Source organism: Rhinopithecus roxellana, chromosome 4 (genome assembly GCF_007565055.1).
Source record: "Rhinopithecus roxellana isolate Shanxi Qingling chromosome 4, ASM756505v1, whole genome shotgun sequence".
Lineage (NCBI taxonomy): Eukaryota > Metazoa > Chordata > Mammalia > Primates > Cercopithecidae > Rhinopithecus > Rhinopithecus roxellana.
In genome coordinates, this window is record NC_044552.1 from 57384869 (window position 1) to 57399597 (window position 14729).

Consider the following 14729-nt stretch of genomic DNA (forward strand, 5'->3'; position numbering starts at 1 on the left):
TTTCTTTTCAAGTACCCAGGAGAAGAAACTTAGTCCAGCTCAAGTCAGTTGTCTTCCAATGTTTGTCCTGGTCCAAAGCAGGCACTACTCTGCATTGCAGAGCATAGAGAAAGGGATTGATGCTCAAAGGTCGATCAACACGAGGAAAGGTATCCTCTATAGCTCTACTGCTTTTCTATGAGATATTCAAGCATTTTTTTTCATTCCAGAAAATTCACACTAAGTATGGCCTGTATTAACACAAACATTAATTAAGGAATGTGTAATAAAGGTACTTGATAGCTAAATAAATTGATTTAGGCAGAGAAATTAGTATATCTAAAATGCAGAGCAGCCAGGGAAAGTAAAATACACCAGACTAGTCTCCTAGGAGAGGCTTAACATGTTGTTTGGGTTCCATAGCAATGCTGTCCGATAGAAATAAAATAAAAAACACATGGGTAATTTTAAACATTCTAGTAGCCACATGTTTTAAAAAGGAAAAGGAAAAAGGTAAAATTCATTTTGGTGATATATTTTATTCAACGCAATATCCAAAATATTATCATTTTAATGTGTAATCAATGTTAAGTATTACTAATGAGACATTTTATATTTTTGTACTAAGTGTTTGAAATCTAATGTGTATTTTGCATCTCAATTTGGAGGCAATTTTTTATTGGAATTATCTGATCTAATTTTCTAAAATTTACAGTTGAAAAAGTAGGCCTATAATCACGTTCATTGTTTTACATTATCTCTCATTCGTTATCAGGGATGAAGTTAATTCATGCCAGAGTTTCCTTGTCCCCTGAAATCCTATCACTGTTGGGGGGCAGGGGACAAAAGATGCTGACCATGCAAACAGATGACACTGATGACAAAATGCAAGCAGGTTTTGTCCTCTCCTGGCAATTACTGTACACAGTAGGTGCTAGCCAGGAAACAACAACCCATGTAGACAGCATTAATGACATTAACAACAGCCCTAATGACAGGTCCATGGGCTTTTGGCAGAAGCCAGATGAGTAAGGGTATGTAAGTAAAGTCATGGGAAGGCCACCATGCCTAACAGCCTCAATTCTGGCGGGAAAAGTTCCCTACCAGAAAACGTAAGGTTGAGTTCTCATACTCTCCTCCCCTTGGTATTGCTGGGCCTGGTAGGGCCTCGACTTTTCTTATTCTTTTTATTCATGTTTTGATTTAGGGAAGGAAGAGACAGCTCCAGCTCCCTTTTCTTGGCATCCCAGTCCTCATCGCGCTCATCCAAAGGCAGCCCCTTCTGCTGGGCAGCACGGCGGTGGTCTTGGCACTCGGGCTCTGCCCTAGGAAAGAAAAAAAGGGGCTTCTGAACTTGGAGCAGGAGGGCCTGTCCCAGCCTGGGAATCGGCCTCTATTCACAGATTCTGCAGACAGCAATTCAGTTGAGAAGGAAGGAGGCCAAGTTTGAGCATTTCCAAGTATACACTTAGGGAAGGTCTCAGACACTGAAGAAACTACTTGGACATGGAGAAAAAATGTGTGACCCCAGTGAGATGTTAACAGATTCAAAGATAGTCACTCAGCTTGAAGAAAATGCTACTGATTCTTGAAGTGATCACATCTACAGAGCAGCTTGCAGATTATTGGGAGATGGTTTTCATTTGTTTATTTTTAGTTTTATTTTTCATAACTGTAAAAGTGATGTGTGTTCCTTGTATAAAATTTAAAAGTACAGAAACATATAAGGAAGAAAACGAGAATCATTCACAATCACATATGTATTATATGTATGTATGGATTATGTAAAAAATATATAATTTTAAATGGATACATGGATGGATAAATAGACAATTAGATAAATAGAGCATTATATACACATAGACAATGGGAAATATACACATATAGTTTTGTATGAGGCCAAAGGTGAGTATGCGACTTGCTTAAAGGCACTTGGAAAAGTCACTTTACAGAGAGAAAATTTGAACCAATATGAGGACAAATGGAATTTAAGAGGGTAGATAATGGTATAGGGAAGGCAAATAGCATCTTAAGTGCAAACCATTATTAAAAGCACAGTTTATTCAAAGGACAGCAAACTCGCTAGTCCTTCACCCTAAGCTGGAAGTGACCTTTCAATCTTCAGAGCACACCATGTCCTTCCTCTGCCTAGTCACTCTCTGTCTTGTATTAGTGTTATGTATGTAAACAAGTTATTTTCTCTCCCAAACAGTTAAACTTCTTGATGTCCAGCACTGTATCTGGTTTATTTTAGGTCGTTTTTAGTGTCTAACTCAATGACACGCACATGGTAGAACTCAAAAATATTTGCTAAATGAGTGGTTTAATGTGAATCAATAAGACATTCCTTAAGTGATCCCCTTGCCTGAAGTCTAGCATTCTTCAATCCCACACAGTACCACTGCCAACTCCTCTACTACACTAGTAAATTGCTAATGCATCTATTTCAGCCTGTGACTCCCCTGATGAGCTCACACTCTTCTGCTTGCCCTGCTCACTGTGGTCACTCTCCCCCTCACCTGACCTTATCCTCCATTCCTCTCTAGTGTGAATGCTCTGCTTAGCCAGGCCACTCATCCCTGCACTGTCCCTGCACTGTCCCTCCACTATCCCTTGCCTTCTCACATATATACACAACCTATGCACATTTCCAAGTTGGTGCCTTCACTCCAGATCAACAGTTTTTCCCCTCCTCCACTAGCCTGCTAGCTTTCAAGATCCAGGTTAATCCCCCCTTATTCAGGATTCTTCTCCCTAAACCCTCTAACTGTCAGAAGGGAAGTTCTTAGTGGGAGCTGATGATAAGTAGAAATGACTCACACGTGATGTGACTGATGTGCCTTTGTTGTTTTTGCCGGCTCAACACTGCCTACTTTCCTTGGTAACAGCATTCCCCACTATTTGGAGGCAAGCACCCCTCCTGCATTTCAGTTATGCTGGGGTCATATTTCATGTTGATCCCTGGTCACTAGGGAGGGGCTGGAATTACTTAGAGTCAGTAGAGGACAGCCAAGGGCAGGACCCTGAGGAATGTCAGCATTTAAAAGGCATGCAAGAATATATCATGAGATTTATTCTTAGAAAAAGCAGATTTTAAAAGTCATAAGGAATTTTAGGAGAAGTAGAAGAAAAACTAAAAGAGAATAGCATCAGATAAAACAAGGGAGAAGGGTTTCAGGAATATTAAATACCAAATTAAGTGGAGGTAAGCTGTGAATTGAGAAGAGGCAATTGATTTACCGTGAGGAGCTCCCTAATGACTTGAGTGACAGTTGATTCAGTATGAGGATCGGGGAAGAAGTCTGAAGCGTGGGTGAGGGATGAAGAAGTGGAGACAATTACGTAGATTAGTTTCCTCAAATGTAATGTTTCAAAGAAGTACAACTATCATGATTAATACTGATATATATATATATTATATATATATGTTAAAGTTCCAAGGCTACATATGACTATCAAGTAATATCAGTAAGCATTCCTATCATAATATTCAAGCAAATGAAACAATGTTGCCTTTTTGAGAGAAAAACATATTTCAAAACTTTTACAGGCAGACGTAAAGACAGTTGACATTTCCAAAAAGGCACACATAATTTATGAAAATCTATTATGTTCCCAATTTAGTACAAACTCAAAGCTGATCTAATTTTGATATTTAAAATGCACCTCTTTCCTCTGGCTGAAAATGAAATAACAAACCCTTCCAATTAATAGACATTTAAAACCTACTCAATTTGATTGCTAACAAGTCAGAGGAAGGACATGTTTTCTCTCCCCAAGATTTTACGACCTAACGTTTACCATGATCTTAGATCTTGCAAACAAAACTACTAAAGAATGCAGGTGTTTCTTGATTTATATAGTCAAAATTCTATTCCACTGGGGAGAAGAAAGAGAGGGTAGTTGTTTATGGGTATGGAGTTTCAGTTTTACAAGATGAAAAAGTTCTGGAGATCTGTTTCACAACAATGTAAATGTACATAACACTGATGAACTGTATACTTTAGAAACAGTTAATATGGTACATTTTATGTTATGAGTTTTTCATCACAATAAAAATACAGAAACTATTCAAAGATTCTATTTTTTTACACAAATTATTACTATAAAACATGTTAGACACTCTGAGAGGATAAGTGTTTTTCCTTTTGGATTAGAAAAAGTAGATTAGCTTTCAAGTTGCTTAGAAGTGTAGGGAAGAAGAATGACACAGAGGAATTCAGAAGGGCCTCTAACTTTTTGTTTGTTTGATAATACCTATTTGGACATGTTCACAGTCCAGAAAGAAGTCAAGGGAAAGGAAAAAACACTAAAAATACAAGAGAAAGAGTAAAGATGTAACAAAGAATACACTAACAATGAATGACCTTCTAGAAGACATAAAGGATTGGATCAAGAGTCTATATGGAGGGATAACACTTTACAAAGGAGGGACAGGACGGCAAGAAGGAGCTGATGTAAATATACATAAAATCTGTGGTGTGAGAGTTGAAAAATTTGTAACTCATGGCTTCAATATTTTTTCTAAAGTAGAAGGCATACCTCTGAAAGCCAGGCTGAGGTGTGATGTTGCTTTAGAATTGCCAATGAGGGAGTAGGACAGGAAGAGATAGCCAAGCTGCTCTGAGGGCTCAGATAAAAGTGGAAATATTCAAACTGCTGGTGATACCCATATATTGACATGTGGGATTTTCTCTAGCTGAGCAAGCATAAACGTGGAGAAGACAGAGGTTCATCTAAGGTTGAGAATTCTGGGTTATATGCTGGGTTGAGAATTAATAGCAGAAATAGCGGGAAGAGAGTAGAACAATGAAATGTATTATGGTACTTATATGGTAGAGGAAATTTAGTGAGACCTTCAGGAAGGTGATAGATTAGGAGAAAAAGGAGAAGTTGAATGACAAGAGATGTTGATGAATTCAGGACCTGGTGGTAATGCAGGAACTGATAAAGTGAAGAGAGCTATGGTCACATTGTGCTACGTTAGGATTTTAAAAAGTTCAGAGAACAATGTCTGCTGATGCTGAGGTCCACAGAGGATGGAGATCATTGAATGTAGGGGATGATGGATGAAGTTGGGGAAAAGTGAATCCGTGAGTCAGGACTCAAGTTTCTGCCTCTTTACTCCCCAAATCATCTCAATTGTGATATTGGATATTTTTAATGTAAGACATTACCTTTAAGAGAATGTCTCTTGGGTTACTTCTATGGATAACTAACCTTACCATAGGCAAAATTTTCACTTGTTCAACTCTCTGAAGATAACTGCATTTTCAGGTTCTTCGAAGGGCACCCCATCATGAACTGCCCCTGTAGATGGCATTGCTGTCTATATCATTTGGTTTCCAAGCAATGATGCCCTCACTCGGATACTCTACTTTCTCTTGTATGAATTGCCTGCCGAAACAATCAAATTCTAAGTTTCCAAAGTTTGTTCAGTCCCTCTCAGAGCTATAACTGTTATGCAAATTATTGGTGCTTAATTATGTTTGAATGCTTGGCTGAGCGAAAAAAATAAACAGGTGCTAGATAAGTTATTTGGTGTGCATATAAGTAGGGCATTCACAGATGAACATAGAGGTTTTAAAAGTTAGGAGGGTACTGAAAAATTGAAGTCTAATTCACCTGCCTCACTTTAAATATGAGACAACTGAGAGTTGGGAAGCTGCCTTGACTTGCACAAGGTCACACAGGCAGTTTGGATGCCTTTCAGAAAGCTGAAGGTCATGTGATTCTTGCACCATGTCCCATCTTCAAACTTGGTATCCCAATTTTCTTATCTGAGAAAATTTTTGCATAATCTAAAACAACATGTTAATATAGTTTTGACCCCCAAACTAGTCTTTTAAGTGAAACATTGATAAAAATAACTCAACTAAAAAAATCAATAAAATAATCGTCCATTGCCTGGATTTCCTCATTTCATTTTCATTGACCTGAGACCACAGAATCAGACAAGATCTTCATCACAGATTCCTGTTCCTCTGCTCCTTCTACAGGTGGAAAAAAAATAAACTTACTTTTCCAGAAATGCCACACAGGCTTTCTGCCCATAGATCTGTGCAATCCTCTTTGGTGTGTCTCCAAAGAAGTCGGGGGCATCGATGGCAGCGTGCAATGCATGGAGAGTTCTGAGTACATTCAGATGGCCTGATTCTGCTGCAAAATGAGCTGGGGTCCAGCCCACACTAGTAACCAGGCAGGGCCTGGCTCCGTATTCTATCAGGAGCCGTAACACCTCCATTTGCCCTTAGAGGTACCAAGAAGAAACAGGATGAGGTTAGGATAAAGATGTCCCGAGTGGCCTGAGGCCAGGGCCAGCCTAGGTAACACAATGGAAAGGGAAACTTTGCCTTTGAGGAGCCTCCAGTTTCTTATCATCATCCCCTCCTCCCTTTTCCCTCTTCTCACCAGGAACTCAGTGCCCTACCTTACCCCTCGAACCTAGTTCTCACCCACGGCCTGAGCCCTGCAAGCCTTCCCTGTCCTCCTTCTAAGACACTCCCCTACCCTGTGCATTGACACAGGCCCTGCCCAGGAATCTTGCTTTCTCTCCCAAGACACACTATACTTGTCTATTGGTAAGGCCCACTCTGTTTTTGACAGTCTCAACATTGAACCAAAACCAAATATTTTAAGTCCTATTTACATGATAGCTAGCACAGGTTAAGAGCACAGGCTTTCTAGTTGATAGATGTGGTTTCATATCCTGCCAATCCTACTTGCTAACAAGTGGCACCTCAGATGAGAAACAAATATCTGAGGCCAGTTTCCTAATTTGCAAATGAATGATATTACCCCTTATATCACTGAATTCTTGTAGAGTGCAGGCGAAATCACAGACATGAAGTACACAGTACAGTACCTAGCACATAGCAAATGTTCACTAAAAGATGCTTCGGTATAGCTACCATTACTTTGCACTTAGATTTTTGCAAAAATATCCCAACTAATTTCTCTGCAGCCAGTCTTGCTTCTTGTCAACCCATTCTCCACACAGGAATCACAATACATGTTTAAAAAGCAAAGTTGACCATAACACTTTCTTACTTAACATTCTTTAATGGCTTTCTATTGCCAAAGCCTTTGAGAAGCCCATTGCCGAAGTTTTTGCCACTATCTTCCTCTAGTTCTGGAACTGAGCTATGTAAGGCGTGGGGGATTCAATGATGAATGAAACAAAGTCCCTATCCTTCTTTGTGATGTTCTATTCCTGTTAAAGGTTGAGAGGGCAAAGGACTAATATTAATTGAGAGCAGACTATACGATAGGCACGGTACATTCGTTATTTTACTGAATTCTCATCACAGGGCTCCAAAGTGGCATTCCTGCACATATTATTTAGGTGAACAAACAGGCCCAGAGACATTAAATAACTAGCTTAAGATACTACAACTAGTAAGCAGTGATATCAGGATTAAAATGTTCCATCTGGGGCTGGGCGTGGTGGCTCACGCCTGTAATCCCAGCACTTTGGGAGACTGAGGCAGGAGGATCACTGGAGGTCAGGAGTTCAAGACCAGCCTGGCCAACATGGAGAAACACCTTCTCCATTAAAAATACAAAAATTCACTCTTCCTGGTGGTGCGCGTCTGTAATCCCAGCTACTCAGGAGGCTGAGGCAGCAGAATCGCTTGAACCCAGGAGATGGAGGTTGTAAGTGAGCTGAGATTGTGCCACTGCACTCCAGCCTGGATGACAGAGCGAGACTCTGTCTCAAAAAAAAAAAGAAAAAAAAAATGAAATGAAGTTTCCATCTGGCTCTAAAGAAATGTTTGTTCCACTCACCCACATAGCCTATTGATTGATAGCCTCATGAATGGTGGACTCAAAAGGGCAGATCTACCGAAGCATTGCCCACTCACCTTTGATTGCAGCCCAGTGAAGTGGGGTCCGGTCATTCCAGTCTACATCTTTGTAGTTTGGGTCACAGAGACCTTTCTTTAAAATCTTCTTCACTAAGCTGTAGTCTCCTGCAGCAACAGCTTGGTGAAGCTTTGTCATGTCTGACATTTTGGCCAATTCCATGACAGAAAACAACTGTGGGAGAGACATGCCACTTAGAAAATTCTGTATAACCCTTTATTCTTAGCCAGTAATCCCATAGACTTCCGTATCATTTATTTCCTTTCCCGCCACATGCGTTTGCCTCTAAGTTTACCTCATGTGTGTGGCATGAGTGTGTACTTAGACCTTAGCTCCTGTGGTTAGTGCCTGCCTGTCCCCTACCCTAAAATTATTGGTGGCTCCCACTGCACACAGAATAATGTCTAAACTCATGGGCTGACACACTGCTACCTGGCCTCAAAACATCCTCTAGTGCTATTTCCTACTCCTACTTCAGAGTTCTAATCGTGTTCCCTTATGTTAGTTGTGTAATTCTGTGCCTTATCTCTCTTATCTGTAGAATGGATATAATCTGCCAGGGTTGTTGTAAGGATAAATGTCAATTTGCAAAAAAAATTATATTGGATACAGAGCAGGTACTCCATGAAAATTAAACAGTATTAACATTGTTACACCAGTTGAGATGGACACGCAATCACACAAATAAATACCTAAAAATTGTTATTAATGTTATGCCATAAACCAGCAGTTCTCAAACTATGGTCTGTAGACCCTCAGAAATCCCTGGAGCTGTTTCAGGGGATCAGTGAAGTCAAAGCTATTTTCATTATATTAAAATGTTACTGGCCTTGTTTCACTGTGTTGACAATTGTTCGGATGGCCCAAAAGCAATAGTGTAGAAAACTGCTGGTGCCTTAGCATGAAGCAAGGCGATGACACCAAACTGGACCTGGAAGCATGCCATTGACCACACACTCAGAGTAAATTTTAAAAAGCCAGTTACATAGGAACATCCTAAATGAAACGATAAGAATTATTTTTATTAAATCTTTATCTTTGATTACATGACTTAATAAATGTGTTTTTAGAATACTGTACAATGAAATGTGTGAACATTTAGAAAATATTTATCACCCTAAAGATGAATATTTTCCATGACAAAGAAAGGATGTTACAAAATCATGCATGGATAAAGAGATCCATTTGGTAGACCAATGGATTTTAATAAAACAGTATAGAAAGTGCATTGATACCATTTCAGATTGCACATTGCAACTAACCTTTAAGACACTACAACTTATACAATTTTGTTGTAGTATCAAACAATAGCCACAATTATCTGAAAATATTCCTCCCTTTTCCAACTTTATATATATAATATATATGTGTGTATATGTACACACATATATGCATATATAATATACATGTGTATATATGTATGTGTATACAATATATAATTATATATTATATATACATGTGTATATGTATATGTGTATATATCATACACATATATGTATATATGTGTGTATATATATTGTATATCCGTGTGTATGTGTGTATAACCACATTGTCTTTATATACTTTAACCAAAACAACAAACTGAATGCAGAAGCAGATACAAGAATCCAGCTGTCTTCTCTTAAGTCAGATATTAAAGAGATTGGGCAGAAGAGAGTAAACCTTTGTGACTAGTCACGTTTCTTTTGTTTTGGAAAATACATTTATTTTCATAAAATATCATTTATATTATAGTATAATAAGTTTATTACAGTCTTTTAAATGAACTAATCAATATTTAAAAGTTTTCTCAGTTTTAATTTCCGATAGAATAAATTGACAGCTATAACCCACATAAACAAAAGCTCTCTGGGGCTCTCAATAATTTTTAAGAGTATAAAGAAGCTCTGAGAACAAAAAGGTTGAGAGCTGCTGGTGTAAACAAGGAGGTGAGATAGAAAACAAGAGTGGAGAGAGTACCATTTGAGATGGGGCCATTGGGAATGTCTCTGATCTCAAGATTTAAGTTGGGATCTTAAGGAGCTGGTGTCAACCTCACCAACTGTGACCAGCAGCAGCAGCCCCTGCGAACTTGTTAGAAACACAAAATATTATGCTCAGCCCCAGACCTACTGAATCTGAAATTCTGGGCCGGGGCTGGCCATCTTTGCTGTGGTAAGCCCTCCAGGTGGGTGCATTGAAATGTGTGAACAGCCCTGGAGGGAGAGAAAGAAAATAAACGAAATTAAAATGCAATACCCTAAATGCCTAGGGGACAGAGAGAAAGAGCCATTCACAAAGACTGGGAAGTAAAAGGAGCTTTCTCTAAAAGTGGCCTAAGCTGGGTCCTGAAGGGATGGGTCAGAGACATATTTGCAACTGATGGAGTTGGAGGATCCCCTGCTGAAGGACAGCCATGTCTGTGGCCGGAGTCACACACTGCAAAGGGCAAGTGGTTCCTAATGTGTAAACCAAGAGTCAATAAACTTTTTCTGTAAAGAACCAGACAGTAAATATTATTATGCCAAGAGGGAAAAAAAAGGGGGAAAAAGGAGAAAAATATATATGCCAAGAGTCTATTATACACATGAAAGAGAAAACTCCTGCTCCACCCTGCCCTACTTTCCTGGGATGGATCTTTCTACCTTCTTTGTACCCTGGAGGGTATCTCCTCAGCTGGAGATATTCTTAGTGGAAAGAGGACAGGCTTGAGGGGGAAGGGCCTGGTCGGTGAGATGGTCAATTTCACTCTGCCCTAGTGATGCTCAGATCCCAGTGAGCTTTCTCTCCTCCTAGAGGGGTCATCTTCAGTTAGTTAGCAGGAGACAAGGTGGCTCATGGAGCCACCAACTCCTATACTGAAATTCCACTGCTCAGTCCCAGCAGTTGCCACCAGGAGAGTCCCCATTGTATAGGTGGTGACCAGCAGGGCCCGGGCAGTGGCCAGGCACAGCTGTGGGCTGCTGACGGGGCAGCAGGGGCAGAGGGCATTGCCTGGGCTTGCTCTGGGAGTCTCACTGTGCTATCCCATGGAGGTTCAGCACCTTAAATGGTGACCGTGGGTCTACAAAAACGGGGTGAGCCAGATTTGGTCTGTAGATCATAGTGTGGCAACCTCTGATGTACACAAATCATTAGAGATCTTATTAAAATGCAGATTCTAATTTAGTAGGTCTGGAACCTGGCCTGAGATTCCACATGTGTAACAAGTTCTCACAGTGCTACTAGCTCACTTGCCACACTCTGAGTAGCAATATCTCTGTGGCTAAAAAGTAAGGTATAGACTGGCAGGAAGCAAGATTGGAGAGCTGAGGAGGGAGTAAGGATGTGGCAGCTGTTCTCAACTGAGGGGTTACATGAGAATCAGCAGTGGATTTTAAAAAACACAGATGCCTGGGCCTCAGTCCAAAAGGTATCAGAATTTTTGGGTGTGCAGGACAAGGATTGGGCATGTTTTGTGAAATAGATGCTCTGTACATACTATGTTAGGTGAGAGAGAAGATGGCACAGACTGCGTTTTACTTTTAAAATTCATTTTAATAAAATCGCTTATACTGGAGTGTTTGATCAATGATAAAATCGTAAACAAAAACACTAGAATATTTCTAATCTGAAGGTGACACTAAAACAAAACCAATTTTTAAATCAGTATCTAGAAGTCTTTTCGCTTGCCTTTCATAGAAGCCTTCAAGCAGGTTTACATTTCAACCAACCTCATATGTCCCACATTTGAGTTCATGCCAAGATTCCATAACTTCCCATGGATGAGTTGCAATTCAAGTGGAAGCACTGGGCAGCAAAATTTACTTCCAGAGAAATGGAAAATCTGATTCTAAAAAATCGTATGGAAATGCAAGGGACCCAGAAGAACCAAAACAATCTTGAAAGACAAAGTTAGAGGACTCACACTTCCTGATTCCAACAAGTATACCAGGACAATTCAGTGACAAAATAATAGTCTTTTCAATAAATGATGCTGAGACAACTGGATATCTACAGGTAAAAGAATGAAGTTGGTCCTTTCCCTCACAGAGATTTATTCCTGTGTTTTCCCCTAAGAGTTTTATAGTTTTAAGTCTTACTATTAGGTCTGTGATCCATTTTGACTTAATTTTTATACATGACACACTTGCCACAAAACAATTGAACATAAATGTAAGGGTTTTTTTTTTTTTTTTCTAGACTCTCAATTCTACTCCATTGCTCTAAATATCTATCTTCATGCTAGTACTACAGTCCTAATTACTGTAGGTTTGTAGTAAGTTTTGAAATGGGAAAGTCTGAGTATTCCAATGGGCTATATACCCAAGAGAAGAAAAACAGATATCCATATAAACATTCGTACATGAATGTTCATAGAAGCGTTATCTATAATAGGCAAAAGTGGAAATATCCCAAAGGTTCATTGATAGATGGATACACAAAATGTGGAATATCCATATAAAGGATTATTATTTGGCAATAAAAAGGGATAAAGTACTGATACATACTTTATGGATGAACCCTGAAACATGCTAAGTGAAAGAAGCCAGTTACAGAAGACCACACCACATATTGCATACTTCCATATATGTGGAATGCTCAGAATAAGCAAATCTAGATAGCTAGAATATATACGATAGGCAGCCTAGGGCTAGGATGGAGGTTGGGGTGGGGAGTGACTGCTGATAAGTACAGGATTTCTTTTTGGGGTGATGAAATATTCTTAGATTAGATGCTTTCACAACACCAAAAGGCCAAAAACCACTGAATTGTACATTTTAAATGAATCCAATTTTATGGTATGTGAACTGTATCTTAATAAAGTTGCTTTAAAAATAACTATTAATTGGAAGCTTTATACAAAACAAAAACAAACACAATTTGTTTGCAGAAAATATATGCAATTCACTAGCTTAGCATTGACTACTGAAATGTATCAGTTGGTTCCTTTAGCTACCAATCCTTGTGAATTTGATTAAATGCACTTGATTTCCTATCTTTCTGGTGGATGTGTCTCTACCAGAAAGATAGGAAATCAAGTGCAAAGTAGTCAATAAATATCAGTTCTAATAAATGTGAGTAATTTTTAATAACTATAGTAAATAGGAGAGGGCAACATAAAGGCACTTACTGTCTTGTGTGAAATCCAAGGAGCTCTGTGCTTGCAGGCAGTCCTAACTATCCGGAGTGTTGTGCCCATGCCATGGAAACTGACTCCTCCTTCTGCATGAAAGCCAGCCAGTCAACTTCAGCTTCCCTAGGTGTCTGGTGGGGTGGGATTCCCAGTCTGCTTCACATCCTAACTCTGCAGCAGTTCCAGCCATCTTTTTTAGTCCAAATGTGCTGGCCCTTATCAGGATCTTTCAAATAGTATTTAATGCAAAAATAAAAATTAAAATTAAAAAAGCTGTGAATGATTTTCTGCCCACATAACACTGTGACGGAGGTAGGCTGTGTAGTGACCATGTATCCATAGGAGATGTGAGAACTGTTGGGGAGTGGGGACAGTTTGGGCTCCTCACATTCAGAACCAGTTGTCAGGTCTTGGGCAAGTTCCTTAACTTTAGAGAGGTTTTTTTTTTCTTCCTCAACAATAACATGAATTTTAACATCTTTTTTTGTATAGTGCTATTAAATATGATTAGCTAAAATAATTTAGAAAACACTTGGCACAGGGTAGATGCTTTTACAAAGAAGAAGAAGAGGAAGAGGAGGAGGAGGAGGAGGAAGAAGAAGGAGGAGGAGGAGGAGGAGAAGAAGAAAAGAAGAAGAAGAAGAAGAAGAAGAAGAAGAAGAAGAAGAAGAAGAAGAAGAAGAAGAAGAAGAAGAAGAAGAAAGAAGAAGAAGAAGAAGAAGAAGAAGAAGAAGAAGAAGAGGAGGAGGAGGAGGAGGAGGAGGAGGAGGAGCAGGAAGGCCAATGAAAAATTCCTAGGTGCTTTCTTTTTACTTCCTGTTTTTACCCCTTGCTCTAAGCGAAAATCTACCATATTGATGATAATGCTGGTCAAAAAGACCTTATTTCTTCTTCCTCCCTTTCTACATTTTCCCTGCCTTTTTCCTCTCTCCTTCCTTCTCTTTTTCCCTCTCTCTGAATGGAGTTCCTCTCTCTCACTCTCTCTCTCTTACTCTCTTTCCCACCTCCCTCATTCTCCATTCATTTCTCTCCCTGCCTTTCTTCCCACATATATTTAGCAAATGCCTTATATCTGTCAAGCCCCACTGTACTGGGCCCTGTGAAGATCAAGATACCCATTGTTTCTGTCTTCCTTGAGCTTATGGTCTAGATGAGAAAAAAGAAGAAAACAAATAAATGTACACAAGTAGACTCACAACCTGTACAAGTACCATGAACAAAAAACATACAATAGCAGACAACACCAGGAAAGGAGTGTGGGCAACCTTTGGGGATGACATTTGAGGGTCTGAGGGGAGACCTGGCACAGGAGAAGAAATCAAGCATCTGAAGAGCTAGGGAAGGTGAGCTGGGTGGTGGGAGGAGAGGAGCTTGGCTTAGATGAAGAAGGAAGAAGAGGAGGACGCAGCTGGTTTATGGAGTGTGGGGCAAGTAGAAGATGAGATCATTCCCGGTCTACTAGAACATGGTACGGAGTTTGGATTTTATTCCAACTACAAAGAGTAGACATTGGAAGCACTTAAACAATGAAGAAGAATGTGCAACTTTCATTTTCTTAAAAGACTACTTTGACTATTATGTGGAGAATGGAGCAAAAGGAGACAAGATGGAAAGCAGGAAGACTGCTGAGGAGTCTACTGTGGAAGTCTAGACAAGAAAGGATGGTGACTTGGTGAACTGTGGCCATAGAGATGAAAGAAGTGAGTGAAATTAAAAGTTTTTTAGGAGGGAACATTGACAGGAGTTGCCAACGGATTAGACATGAGTACTGGGGGGAAAGAGGGCATCA

General features: G+C 39.6%; 1 protein-coding gene across 1 annotated transcript; it reads right to left on the reverse strand.

Moving 5' to 3' along the window:
• Positions 1-498: 498 nt before the first annotated feature.
• ANKRD66 (ankyrin repeat domain 66) lies at positions 499-13006 on the reverse strand. The gene is given in 6 exon segments (XM_010356503.1): positions 499-1304; positions 6000-6228; positions 7845-8019; positions 9958-9977; positions 9980-10040; positions 12938-13006. Coding segments are annotated over 6 exon segments (753 nt in total). The 3' UTR covers positions 499-1105.
• Between the last annotated feature and the right edge of the window lie 1723 nt (positions 13007-14729).